This window comes from Camponotus vicinus, unplaced genomic scaffold, assembly GCF_025532165.1.
Source record: "Camponotus vicinus isolate PSW18456_S1 unplaced genomic scaffold, iyCamVici1.0 SCAF_14, whole genome shotgun sequence".
In the NCBI taxonomy this organism is placed as follows: domain Eukaryota; kingdom Metazoa; phylum Arthropoda; class Insecta; order Hymenoptera; family Formicidae; genus Camponotus; species Camponotus vicinus.
Genome location: NW_028141950.1, coordinates 8,053,708 through 8,067,418, shown reverse-complemented (window position 1 = coordinate 8,067,418; position 13,711 = coordinate 8,053,708). Strand labels below are relative to the sequence as shown.

Below are 13,711 nucleotides of genomic sequence, written 5' to 3'. Positions count from 1 at the left end.
TATTATGTATCTATAAAAATAACACGTAATCAAATACATATTAACTGTACAGCAATTACATACAATCGTATGGAAGTTCAAATCTACTACAAAATAAGAATTTACCTTTTTTTGATTCATTATTTAATTTAAATTATTGTTTACTGTATAATTTAAATATGTTTATTGTTCTACACTCAGATAATAATTGCAGAAACGTTCTCAAAATTGTCTTTACAGTTTTTTTGAGGTTGATGGCGTTACTATGATATGCTATCTTACTCTGATATATTATTACATTCTATTAAACATGTATCAACTACGTGTTTGATACATTCATATATTTATATAATATGCACAATATACCTGCATGTATTACATACATATTTCGACTTGAATATTTCATATCTATCGTGTTAATTATGTATTTAAAACATTATATTTGATATGAAATGAAATGTAAATGTAATATTCTTACGTATTTCAGAAACGTAAAGAAATATAATATATACTTGCAATGAAAAATGCTGTAGGGAGAAACGACTAATTCAATTTAATTAAATTAATAATACAGTAAATGATGAAAATATAATTAAATTAAATAATTGAATTTATAAAACTCGAGATAGGTAATTTGAGAATTAAATTCTTATTTTTCTTATGCTTCAAGTAGATAATAAACAGATAATTTTTCACTTATTTCGTTGATTCAGTTTAATGTTTTGAATCTTATGTTATGCTTGTATCAGAAATTAAAATGATAAAAATAGTTACTATTTTATTAATAATCGTGACTTGTAGATTTTATATCTATTTCTGACAGAAATGTGATTGCAAGAAAGTATATCCGATAGTAGTAAGCAAAGAAATTATCGAATCAAATATAAGCAGATTCTGCTACCAATTTGCCATCAGATTACGCGTGCAAATCTTGTTCGTTTTCTGTCAACAATCTGACATCAAATTGCAAAGTATAGATCTTATTCGATTTCTGCTGCCAATCTGATCATTAAACAACAGTGCACAAGTCTTATTCGGTTTCTGCTGCTAATTTGCTATAATAATTTTGTGCAAATTCGATTTTTACTGCTAACCTTCTATCAAATTATTATAGCAGGTTTTATAACATTTTTATAACATTCTGCATTGTCTGATATAACAGGTTTTGCATACAATCTGCAATCTTTCTATTGGTAATAATTTGTAGCAGGCAGTTAACAAAATCTGTTAGAACAGACTTGACTGATTAGGTTATATGTAATATTTAAATTGTGGTAATTATATTATTAATTGTGCGGTATTTAATTTTATTATAATATATTTTTTATTACAGGAAAAAAGTTTTCTTTATTTATTTTTTATTTATTCTTTATTTATTCTTTATTTAAGTGTTTTCTTTATTTATTTAACAATTTTCTATCGAAAAATTTCTTAATCTGCTAATGTTATTGCTTGATAAAGTATTATTATCTCTACTTATCTCAGCAGTTTTAATCAAACAAAATATAATTTTATCATTTGTAATTCCCATAAAAATAGAATTAAAACAAATTTAATTTAAAATAGAAATATATCTTCATTATAAAAAGATTAAATTAATTTTATGAAAATTAATTATAATAATATTTTTTGTTGTTACAATAATGATCATTCACATTTTTCTATCTTTACATTCTTTTCTTTTTATTTCTCTTACATTCTTTTTCTTTATTAAAAAGATTCCCAATAGCACAAAAAATCAAAAGATGTCTTTAAATCTTAAGTTTTTTAGATATGTTTTAGAAATATGTTGTCTCAAATGTAAAAATAGATTGCAGTTCCAAATTTTTGTAACAATAAAAATAGAAAATCATAATGTGTGTTTTCTATTGAAATTTACAGAAATTAAATCTATACTAATCATTCTAACAAAAATTTTACATGGTGTAACACAATGAAATTTAACATGTCCTAATTAGAAAACATCTACTATGGTATTACTTATCTTTCCCTTGTATTACATATTTTCGATTACGAATCAGATAAAAAGGCATTCTTAAAGCAGTAATACATTCCAAAACAACATTTTTAAAAAAGACATTCAAAAAAACAATTTAAAGACATCTTATCGTCCTTAAAACATCTTTAAAATGTCTTTTGGCTTTTATGTACTGTCTAAAATTTATAATCTTTTGTATGTGGGTAAAAATGGCACATAAGATGTCCATTTCCATCTGAAAGATATAACTATTATTATCATCTACATACAAATATGTGTAATAATTATTATTATCATCTACGTACAAATGAAAATAAAGCGAAAATTACGCGATATTACCTTGTCAACAAATTCATTCCAAACGGAAAATCAAAAGTGTTCCAGACGTATTCAACATTAGACATTTCGTTAGTTTTTTTATCAATCGTGGGATCTATCAATTCCATTTCCTTTGCCCAAGCCTCCAATCCACGTTCTTTTGCGTTACCTTGATGTTAAACAAATAAATAAATTGGTAATTATTTACATTAACAAACAAGCCAATGATCTTGACCTTTACATATGTTGTAAGGATGAAAGAAAAAGGTGATTAAGACATTATTTCTAACACCATATATATTTATTATATAAATTACATATATCAGGTATTTGTTTACAATGTATTCGGGGTGTTTCTATTATTTAGTAAAATCATTTAGTTGCAATATATACGTCACTCACGTAGTTAATAAATTTCCGTTTTCTGTGTGTGTGTTCTCTGGAGGCCTGCCCCGGCCCTATCTTAGGGTCCATCCGCCATTGCTATTTGGTACAGTGGGGATTTTAGTATATACTAGAGGGATCTTGGGGATGTGGTCACTCTACGGCGTTGTGCTCGTCGGTGCCGTTTCATACGGAAGGCCAGTCGGAAGCCAGCATGCACGCGAATACTTCCACCGGCACTTATTTGGTCAGCGAGCGATCTTTCAGGGATTCTCCGTGGCAATCGGCATTCCATCCATCGAGTGAGATACCAACATCGCTCTGGAGTCGCATATCACTGTGTTAAAAAGCAGCATTAGGTGTGAGGTCTGGATAGCTCAGTGGTCTAGAGCAGTTGCCCGGAAAGCGAAAGACTCGGGTTCGATTCCCGATCCAGCCACTTGCCTCACATATTTTTCTAGTCTGCGAATATTGTTTTCTAGCAATTATTCGTTAGGCTGAAAAATGTATGAATGCTCTCTCCACAGGATATGCGTCGATGCCGTTGCCACGGATGGATTCTGTCGCTCGTTGATCAAATGGGCGTAAAGACACGTCCGACCTCCTCCCACATACATCCCTATCTTTCTCTGGAAGATCGCTTTCCGGGCAACTGCTCTAGACCACTGAGCTATCCAGACCTCACACCTAATGCTGCTTTTTAACACAGTGATATGCGACTCCAGAGCGATGTTGGTATCTCATTCGATGGATGCAATGCCGATTGCCACGGAGGATCCCTGAAAGGTCGCTCGCTGACCAAATAAGTGCCGGTGGAGGTATTCGCGTGCATGCTGGCTTCCGACTGTCCTTCCGTATGAAACGGCACCGACGAGCATAACGCCGTAGAGTGACCACATCCCCCAAGATCCCTCTAGTATATACTAAAATCCCCACTGTACCAAATAGCAGTGGCGAATGGACCCTAAAATAGGGTCGGGGCAGGCCTCCAGAGAAAGATAGGGATGTATGTGGGAGGAGGTCGGACGTGTCCTTACGCCCATTTGATCAACGAGCGACAGAATCCATCCGTGGCAATGGCATCGACGCATATCCTGTGGAGAGAGCATTCACACATTTTTCAGTCTAACGAATAATAGGCTATAGCAGTGCCGGATGGACCCTAAGATAGGGCCGGGGCAAGCCTCTATTATTTAGTAAAATCATTTAGTTGCAATATATACGTCACTCACGTAGTTAATAAATTTCCGTTTTCTGTGTGTGTGTGTGCGCGCGCGCGCAATATTAAAGCACGGTGCAATTGGGTAAAGTTCAATCTGTCCGTGATCCTCGTTGAAAGTAAACTATGTTTTGCAAAGTATATGTGTGCGTATATCATGAGTTCCGCCCTTTCCCTTCCCTGACGAAGGAGTTCTACTTCCAGAAGATATAACTTAACCTAAACCTATTTCTGATTTACAACTAAAATTTGATTTGGGTTATATTATGTAATCCAAATTGCAACGTGTTTTAGTATTGCATCGTACTTTCGTAGTGCACAAAACAGAAACTTTTTTGGGGGTAAAGATGCAAGAGCGAAGCCTCTTTTAATACACAAAGAACCCATGTAGTTTGTGTATTAAATGTATGTGGAATCAGAAAATTACGTTTTCATCACACACACACATTAAACCTTTGTTGTTAAATATCTCAAAAACTATAAGAGACCGCCAAATAAAACAAAGAAAAAAATTAATCAACAATCTCCTACAACATATGTAAAAGTCAAGGTTATCGGCAAGTCCGTTAACGATATAAATAAATAATTCCCAAATTATACAGTTATTATTATTTATTAATTTAAAATTGATCGTAAAAAACATACCTGGGATGATATTATCCAAAAAGCACCCTAATGCACCACCGACTAGAATAGTAGTGCTAAGTAATACAGTGAGTACACCATCTACTGTAGCGCTTCCTGTTTGTATTATGTCTGGATATTTGATCAACCATTTCGATAGAACCTGAAAATAGTCAGTCGGATCAAGATCACTTATCATATCATTCATTATTTTATGTTTATATGTGGTATGTACACTCACAAGATGTATACCCAGATAACCAAACATAATTAATCATATTGAGATATAAACTGGGTAAATCTTTACTTTAACTTACCCACCTCTAATGACTTTGACCTTGACCTATGTTGTCAAGGTCACTACCCTGAGTGACCTCCAAAAAATTTTAGCCGTCGGTCATTGTTTATTAAAAAGTTATAAACAAATAAAGTTTCATGAATTTCACGTAATTTTCGAACATATTACGTACTTAATAAAATGTATTTATACGAAATATACGTTTATTTAATTATTTTTTATTTTTAATAACAAATATTTAATAAATTATTTAGGCAAAATAAAAAAAAAGTATCAAAACAACAGTATCTCTATCACAAGTGAAATAAGTAAGCTAAATCAGAAATATATAAACGTGTTATTACACAGTGCTTCGCAGTATATCAAACATTTAGTATATTCAAAATTGTCAAATAGTGAACATGTTGCTTATGAAAAAATTACAAACCCATGAGAGGTCCATCAGAAACGTATGTGTACACACACAAGACGTACACACACACACACGCGCGCGCGGGGGGTGCAAGGGGGCCTTCGGCCCCCCCTCCCGCGCCACCCCGCCAGTAGGCAAGGTGGACCTCGTTTTACAACTTACAACATCTGTCCATTGTAGCAAAGCAACGTCCACCTAGCCTACCGGCGGGGTAGTGCGGGAGGGGGGGCCGAAGGCCCCCTTGCACCCCCCGCGCGCGCGCGCGCGTGTGTGTGTGTGTGTGTGTGTGTGTGTGTGTGCGTGCGTGCGTGCGTGCGTGCGTGCGTGCGTGCGTGCGTGCGTGCGTGCGTGCGTGCGTGCGTGCGTGCGTGCGTGCGTGCGTGCGTGCGTGCGTGTGTGTATGTGTACACATACATTTCTGATGAACCTCTCATGGGTTTGTAATTTTTTATGCTAAGCGATATATCCATTGTATCCATATAATTCGTCAAACTTTATTTGTTTATAACTTTGTAATAAACAATGACCGACGGCTAAAACTTTTTGGAGGTCACTCAGGGTAGTGACCTTGACAACATATGTCAAGGTCAAAGTCATTGGAGGTGAGTAAGTTAAAGTAAAGATTTACCATAAACTGATACACTGAATATGTTGTTATACCCTTATGCCCGTATCTACTTCGTTTCATCTTCGCCTTAATCTCCAGTTTAGCGAAACTTTCGTTAAAATTAAACCTAGATTTAATGCTGATTATTTTCTACCGACATTATAGTATAAATGTTTAGCTAAAACTTATATGTCATAATTCCAGAATCTCTTACTACAACTCGCATTGATTGATCGATATTAGCTATAACGATATTGTATCTTGTCACATAACCTTTGAATTTGTGAATATATTTGAATTTGTTGCCATTCTTGAGCTTTGAATGAGATCGGACATGTTAAGAGAAAAGCATTTACAGAAGAAAAACAGAAAGAGTTAGAAAGTGATTTGAGATAAAGTGTAAATACCGAGATAACTAAATCTGTTAGAACAGATTTTCGTCAAATGCCCATTACAAATTTTAAAGGCAGAAAGATTACAGTTTGTATAAAGAAACTGAAATATTCGATTATGTTGCCAGCATGTCAGCAGAAATACAACAAAATCAGTTCACATGACTAAACAAAAGATTGTCAACAGAAACAAGCAGAACTTGTTGATATAACTGACGGCAGATTGATAGCAGAAATTGAACAGAATCTGTGCGGCGCAATTTGACAACAGATTGTCGGCAGAAACCGAGCAGGATCTGCGCAATGAAATTTGATATCAAATTCTCGGCAGATATCGAATAGAGCCTGCTGATATAACTGACGGCAGATTGATGGCAGAAATTGAACAGGATCTGTGCGACGCAATTTGATGTCAAATTATCGGCAGAAATCGAGTAAAGCCTGCAGATATAACTGACGGCAGATTGATAGCAGAAATTTAACAGGATCTGTGAGGCGCAATTTGATAGCAAATTGATAACAAAAATCGAGCAGGATCTGCGCACACAATCTCTGATAGCAAATTGACGGCAGAAACGGAACAGGGTTTGCATGATTCGATAGTTCCTTCACTTACCGCTATGTGAGCTGTACTTTCTCGTAATCTAATTTCTGTCAGAAATATATATAAAGTCGCGAATATGAACAAAAGACTAAAAATATAGTAATTATCATTTTAATTTCTATCACTTTAATTTCTGATATCTGATACAAGCAGATGAGATTCAGAATATTAAACTGATTGGAATCAATATGATAAATGGAAAATTATTCATGTATTGCCTATTTGAGGCATAAAGCAAGAATTTAATTCTAAATAAATTACATCTCCAGTTTTACAAGTTACATTTACTTTTATTATTTACTTTTATTATTTACTTTATTATTAATTTAATTAAATTGAATTAGTCCTTCGCTATATGAGATATAACTACGATATAACATATATTATATTAACATATATTACGATATAACATATGATATACAGGGCGATCCTGAAAAACGATCCGTCTATAAAATGACATATTCCTGACACCATTCTAAGACAATTTTTCCTTTACCAAAATTTGATTTGAAGCGTAGTTTTTGAATTATGAGCAAAAATAGTTAGTAAATCACGCGTCGGGTACAGAAGGCAGGCAGGAGCGGCGCGGCGTGCCGCGAACGCGGGCACAGCTGACCGCCCGACGGGTGATTATCACCGCATGAATCGCTAACTATTTTATCTTATAACATAAAATTATGCTTTAAATAAAATTTTGGTAAAGAAGAAAATGTCTTAGAATTACGTCAGAAATACGTGTTGCTTAAAATAACGTTATTTTAATAATGAAAAGTTGTTCCGGATCGCCGGCCGTCCGACGTTGCAATCAGCTGATTGCTACACGCGATGTGTGTATGGCGGAGTGTGTGCGTAAGAGAGAGAGAGAAAGAGAGAGAAAGAGGGAGAGAGGGAGGGTAGGAGGGACAGACATTCATACACACGCACGCACTTTTTTTCTCGCTCTCTTTCTCTCTTTTACGCAACACTCATACACTCTCTCATTCAGTCTCTCACTCACACTCTCTCGATCACTCACTCACTCACTCACCTGCTTACTCACTTGCTCATTCACCTTGTAGCAGCGTAGCGAATCTTCATGCTATGTATTGTTGTATCTGCTGCACGGTTATGATTGCTAGAGATGCGCGACACATTGAAATTTTTTCGATTATTAGTCTCACACTCGATTGACACAATACAGATTACGCGATAACGAGTTTACTGTTTATTCACTCACTATTGATTTATCGATACCAAAAATTACTTTCAAAGAAACGCGAATGCAAACAGCACATGACTCGACGCGAAGCGACGGACCGCGGAGACTGCGCGACCATAAGAGTTATGTTGCCAGAAACGCGACACGCGACATCTAACAAACGACTTGCGCGTGGCGCGTGATTGACGCGAGATAAGACGAACGATCGGCTAAAACCTTCGCATTGCGAATGCGGTAGAAAACATGAAACGTATAATGACATACTTAAAAAATTAATTATTTATAATAAATAATTATTTATAATAAATAATTATTATAATAAATAATTAATTTATTATTAAATGCGGTAGAAAACATGAAACGTATAATGACATACTTAAAAAATTAATTATTTATAATAAATAATTATTTATAATAAATAATTATTATAATAAATAATTAATTTTTTAAGTATGTCATTATACGTTTCATGTTTTCTACCGCATTCGCAATGCGAAGGTTTTAGCCGATCGTTCGTCTTATCTCGCGTCAATCACGCGCCACGCGCAAGTCGTTTGTTAGATGTCGCGTGTCGCGTTTCTGGCAACATAACTCTTGTGGTCGCGCAGTCTCCGCGGTCCGTCGCTTCGCGTCGAGTCATGTGCTGTTTGCATTCGCGTTTCTTTGAAAGTAATTTTTGGTATCGATAAATCAATAGTGAGTGAATAAACAGTAAACTCGTTATCGCGTAATCTGTATTGTGTCAATCGAGTGTGAGACTAATAATCGAAAAAATTTCAATGTGTCGCGCATCTCTAGCAATCATAACCGTGCAGCAGATACAACAATACATAGCATGAAGATTCGCTACGCTGCTACAAGGTGAATGAGCAAGTGAGTAAGCAGGTGAGTGAGTGAGTGAGTGATCGAGAGAGTGTGAGTGAGAGACTGAATGAGAGAGTGTATGAGTGTTGCGTAAAAGAGAGAAAGAGAGCGAGAAAAAAAGTGCGTGCGTGTGTATGAATGTCTGTCCCTCCTACCCTCCCTCTCTCCCTCTTTCTCTCTCTTTCTCTCTCTCTCTTACGCACACACTCCGCCATACACACATCGCGTGTAGCAATCAGCTGATTGCAACGTCGGACGGCCGGCGATCCGGAACAACTTTTCATTATTAAAATAACGTTATTTTAAGCAACACGTATTTCTGACGTAATTCTAAGACATTTTCTTCTTTACCAAAATTTTATTTAAAGCATTTTATGTTATAAGATAAAATAGTTAGCGACTCATGCGGTGATAATCACCCGTCGGGCGGTCAGCTGCGCCCGCGCTCGCGGCACGCCGCGCCGCTCCTGCCTGCCTTTTGTACCCGACGCGTGATTTACTAACTATTTTTGCTCATAATTCAAAAACTACGCTTCAAATCAAATTTTGGTAAAGGAAAAATTGTCTTAGAATGGTGTCAGGAATATGTCATTTTATAGACGGATCGTTTTTCAGGATTGCCCTGTATATGTCATTTTAGAAGAAAATTGTAATTAACTTGCCGATAATATTCTTATTTAGCATCTGTAATAATCAATTTTGTTGCATTTATATAACATTAATAAAAGTAAGCGCAAATCTTGTGCAGTTTCTGCTATCAATTTGCCATCAGGTTGCATGCGCAGATTCTGCTCGGTTTCTGCTGGCAATCTAACATCAAATTGCACGCGCAGATCCTGCTCGGTTTCTGCCGACAGTTTGTTGACAGGTTATGTTTTACAGACTCTATCGCCAAAACAAAAGCTTAATGCGGACACAGATGGCTACGGTTCTGGTGTGGGATTTTGATCGAATTTGCTGCCAATCTGCTGCCAACCTGCTAACATTTTGCTTACTGGGTATAGTTATAATAAAATATTAATTGTAAGAGGAGCGAAAATATATAATATAATTAAAATATAATTAATACGTTGTTTAAGTGCTCTTTCTCTTCTATTTAATTTTTCGATTATATCTTCGTCATCCGAAGATGATAATATGAAATTATATACATGTTTGAATAGGAATGCTAGTTATATATCTTAACCGTAGTTCAACTACTTCTAAACAGCCAAAATTGGCGAGGATGTTGATTTATTGATTTTTTTAATTGCAAGAACTTCACCTGATCAAGAAATTTATTATTTAAAACCAGGGAAAGGGAAAGCTGAAACAAAAGTATACTCATCCAAAAGTTTTGACAATTTTAAAAACAGTAAAAATCACATTTTATTGATCCATGCTATCAGCGGATGTGATACTACATCTGCGCTATTTCAGATTGAAAAAAAAGATTATTAAGTTGTTCCAAAATCGCAAGGACTTACAGAATTGTGCTGAGGTTTTTAAAATGCCACAAAGTTCACGAGAAACAATAACTGAAATTGGGATTCGCTTACTTCTGGTCATGTACAACGCTCCACAGAAGGAAAAATCTATTGATTCTCACATTATTCATTTGTAAAGGCAATAAGCCCGTAAAATTATCAAATCTATCGCCCACATTCTACGCATCACAACAACATTTATTTAGAGTGTATTTGCAAGTCCAAAAATGGCTTGATAATGATCTAAATTTAAAAGAATGGGGGTGGATGATTGTCAACAATAGTTTGGAACCTATTCAAACCCTTTTGCCACCGGCTCCTGATCTATTACTAAATATTATATTCTGCAACTGCACTAAAGACTGTAGCGCGAGCTGTAGCTGTAGAAAAATAGGTCTTCGCTGTTCTGCGGTATGCGGGCACTGCCGTGGACAATCTTGTTTAAACGTCGAGAATAAAGTAACAGAAAGCGATATGGATGTTCACGACGATATAGATCCAATGACTTGCTTAATACAAGAAGTGGAAGAAACAATAGATGAAGAACATATTGAGGAAATCACTGAGGAAGATGAGGAAGCTCCAAAGGAAATAGATGTAGAGGAAGAGACCAAATAAAAAACAATTTTTTTCTAGCATATTTCAATGTGGATTAGGCCTACTAGGGACACCACATAAAAAACAAAACGCGCCCAGTACTCTACCCTCGCGGTGGTGTGGAAAAAAGTACGTGTTTCTTACGAACTACAGACATTGCAACTTTACCGCACGTTTTACTCAAAAACGATTAGTTGTACGAAAAAAAGTATAATGGTTTTTTTTGTAGAGAATTTTATGGTCTATAATTTTAATAATAAATGTTTTTCTCGAAAAATTAACAGTTTTCGAGATAATGGCAAAAAACTAAAATTTACCCTCTTTTATCCCTTATAAAAAAAACCCATGGATAAAATTAAGGATACTTTTCAGGATTTCATTAGAACATTAAAATAAAGGTCTCCACAAAAATTCAGCTTGGTCTAATTTTTATGAAGTCAAAGTCTAATTTTACTGGGCTACTAGCCATCTTTGAGTGCGTAAATACCTTAGCTTCAGTCGAAGCAACTAATAGAAATATACTCATCTACTCCGATGATAGAGCAGCTATCAATGCCTTAGCTAAGACCACCACTGAATCTAATAAGATTACCATAGCATGGGTACCTGGTCATCAGGGAATTCATAGCAATGAGATGGCGACTTGGCAAAGCTAGATACCCTTGAGATCTCGGCTAAACAAGTCGTCGGCGTCCCCTTTGCCATGAGCAAAAGACTTATCAAAGAATCTCTAAAACGGGAACATCTGGTTTCGTGGGGACAGGTTCAGGGCTGCCGCCAAGTCAAACTCCTACTGAATCAACCCCTTTCCAAAAGGACGGATGAATTGCTAACCATGAGTAAAAAGAAACTCAATGTCTCCATTGGTTTACTCACGGGCCATGTGGCCCTCAGGGCCCACCCTTTTAACCTCGGCCTGGCCGAGGAAAGATTGTCGTTTATGCGGCGAGAAAAAGGGGACAGCACATTCTGTGTTACTGTCTCTGGGGACACCACATTCTGTGTTACTGTCCCGCTTTTGCTCTTAGGAGATATAGACTCTGGGGTCCTATGTTTTCTGAACCTAGCAAATTACAAAACGTGAGGGTAGGCGATATATACAATCTTCTTGCAAGTAGGCATGAGGTTAGGCGAAACTGGATCGCCACTTATAACCTCAATCAACTACGGGGGTTACAAAGGAACTTTTAGATCTAGGTAACAGATCTAGGTAACGGGATTGCCCTAGCTTCACCCGTTTCTTTTATTACTACTACTACTCTTACTATTCTGCGCTGTAAAAAAGAACACACTGTTTAGTTCCTTAAAATTATGTATTTTTAACGATTTTCTTCGACCGAGTAATATAATTTTGAAAATAAACCAGTATTTTTCAGATATGATGCCGATACTCAGCGAAAAATCATCGTAGACCAAATATAAGAAAAGTATTTTGAAGCTTGAAATTTCAGCTTTAACGCGCTATCATCGGTCAAAAAAATCTTAGGAAAATTTAAAAATAAGCGCTTGTAGGCAAAATGTTGTAGTTTATGGAATTTTAGTTAAACTTCTCGGGAAAAATTTTTTTATCAAGTTGCGGCGTGTTAAAAGTACATAATTTTAAGGAACTAAACAGTGTGTTTTTTAAAGCGCAGAATAAGGAAGATAAAGAAATTTTTTTAAACTACCAACTACGCGTTAAAGTTGAAACTTCAAACTTTAAAATGCTTTTATAATTTTTTGTCTACGACGATTTTTCGATAAGTTTCAGTGGTTTGGAAATAGCCCAATTTTTAAGATACAAAAAGTGGTCCCTATTTTTTTTAGTAATGTATATAATATATATATATATATATATATATATATATATATATATATAACATACTACATTTAATACTGCAAAATTGCAGTAAAGATAGGAATGTATGTGGGAGGAAGTCAGACGTGTCTATACGCCCATTCGGTCAACGAGCGACAGAATCCATCCGTGACAACAGCATCGACGCATATCCTATGAAGAGAATATTCACACACTTTTTAGTCCAACGAATAATTGCTAGAAAACAATATTCATGGACTAGAAAAATATGTGAGAAAATGGCTAAATCGGAAATCGAACTCGAGTCTTTCGCTTTCCGGGCAACTGCTCTCGACCACTGAACTATCCAGATCTCACACTTAATGCCACTTTTTAACACAGTGATATGCCACTTCAGAGCGATGTTGGCATATCGCTCGATGAATGCAATGTCAATTGTCACGGAGGATCTCTGAAAGGTCCCTCGTTGACCAAATAAGTAACTGACAACTTATTGGTATTATTTATGCCGTAATATCTGTAACATTTAGATTACGATAGATCATGTTGCATTTTTGCCACGTTTCTGTTATAGCATCATTCTTGATATTATAACTACCATCTCAGAAATAAAAAAAAATCAAGTATATCATACTTGATTTGGTAAATGTTTACTTTACGTCACACAGCTCGAAAAATTTTTATTTTCACATATGTTGTAGAGGATACATTCCTAAGTAATACACCGTTTGAATTTTGTGGCGCTCTCTCTTCGTTCCTGAGATATGCAATTTTGAAGTTTCATGTCATCTTTTCGTTATATCCTATTTATGTGTTTATATTTTTTGTTTACATTTGCTCAACACGGTTTCATATTATATTTTCCTTGTGTGTTTATATTTTTTTGTTTACGTTTGCTCGTTGTGACTTCCATGTCGCTAAGCTATAGAAATATCATAAATGTATGGGTACACACACGCGCGCGCGCCCCGCC

At 35.6% G+C, this 13,711-nt stretch overlaps 1 protein-coding gene across 2 annotated transcripts in view; it reads right to left on the bottom strand.

Annotated features, from left to right (window-relative positions):
* Nucleotides 1-1,606: 1,606 nt before the first annotated feature.
* Nucleotides 1,607-13,711, bottom strand: part of LOC145965719 (solute carrier family 23 member 2) — an 86,411-nt gene continuing 74,306 nt past the window's right edge. Inside the window, exons 11-13 of one of the 2 annotated variants that reach the window (XM_083089388.1) lie at nucleotides 4,524-4,665; nucleotides 2,297-2,444; nucleotides 1,607-2,192 (exon numbers count right to left, since the gene is read on the bottom strand). In XM_083089388.1, coding sequence (XP_082945514.1) covers nucleotides 2,141-2,192; nucleotides 2,297-2,444; nucleotides 4,524-4,665 — 342 coding nt within the window. In that variant the 3' untranslated portion in view covers nucleotides 1,607-2,140. The remainder of the gene's footprint in view (nucleotides 2,193-2,296; nucleotides 2,445-4,523; nucleotides 4,666-13,711) is intronic. The other variant, XM_083089386.1, reaches the window with a different exon arrangement.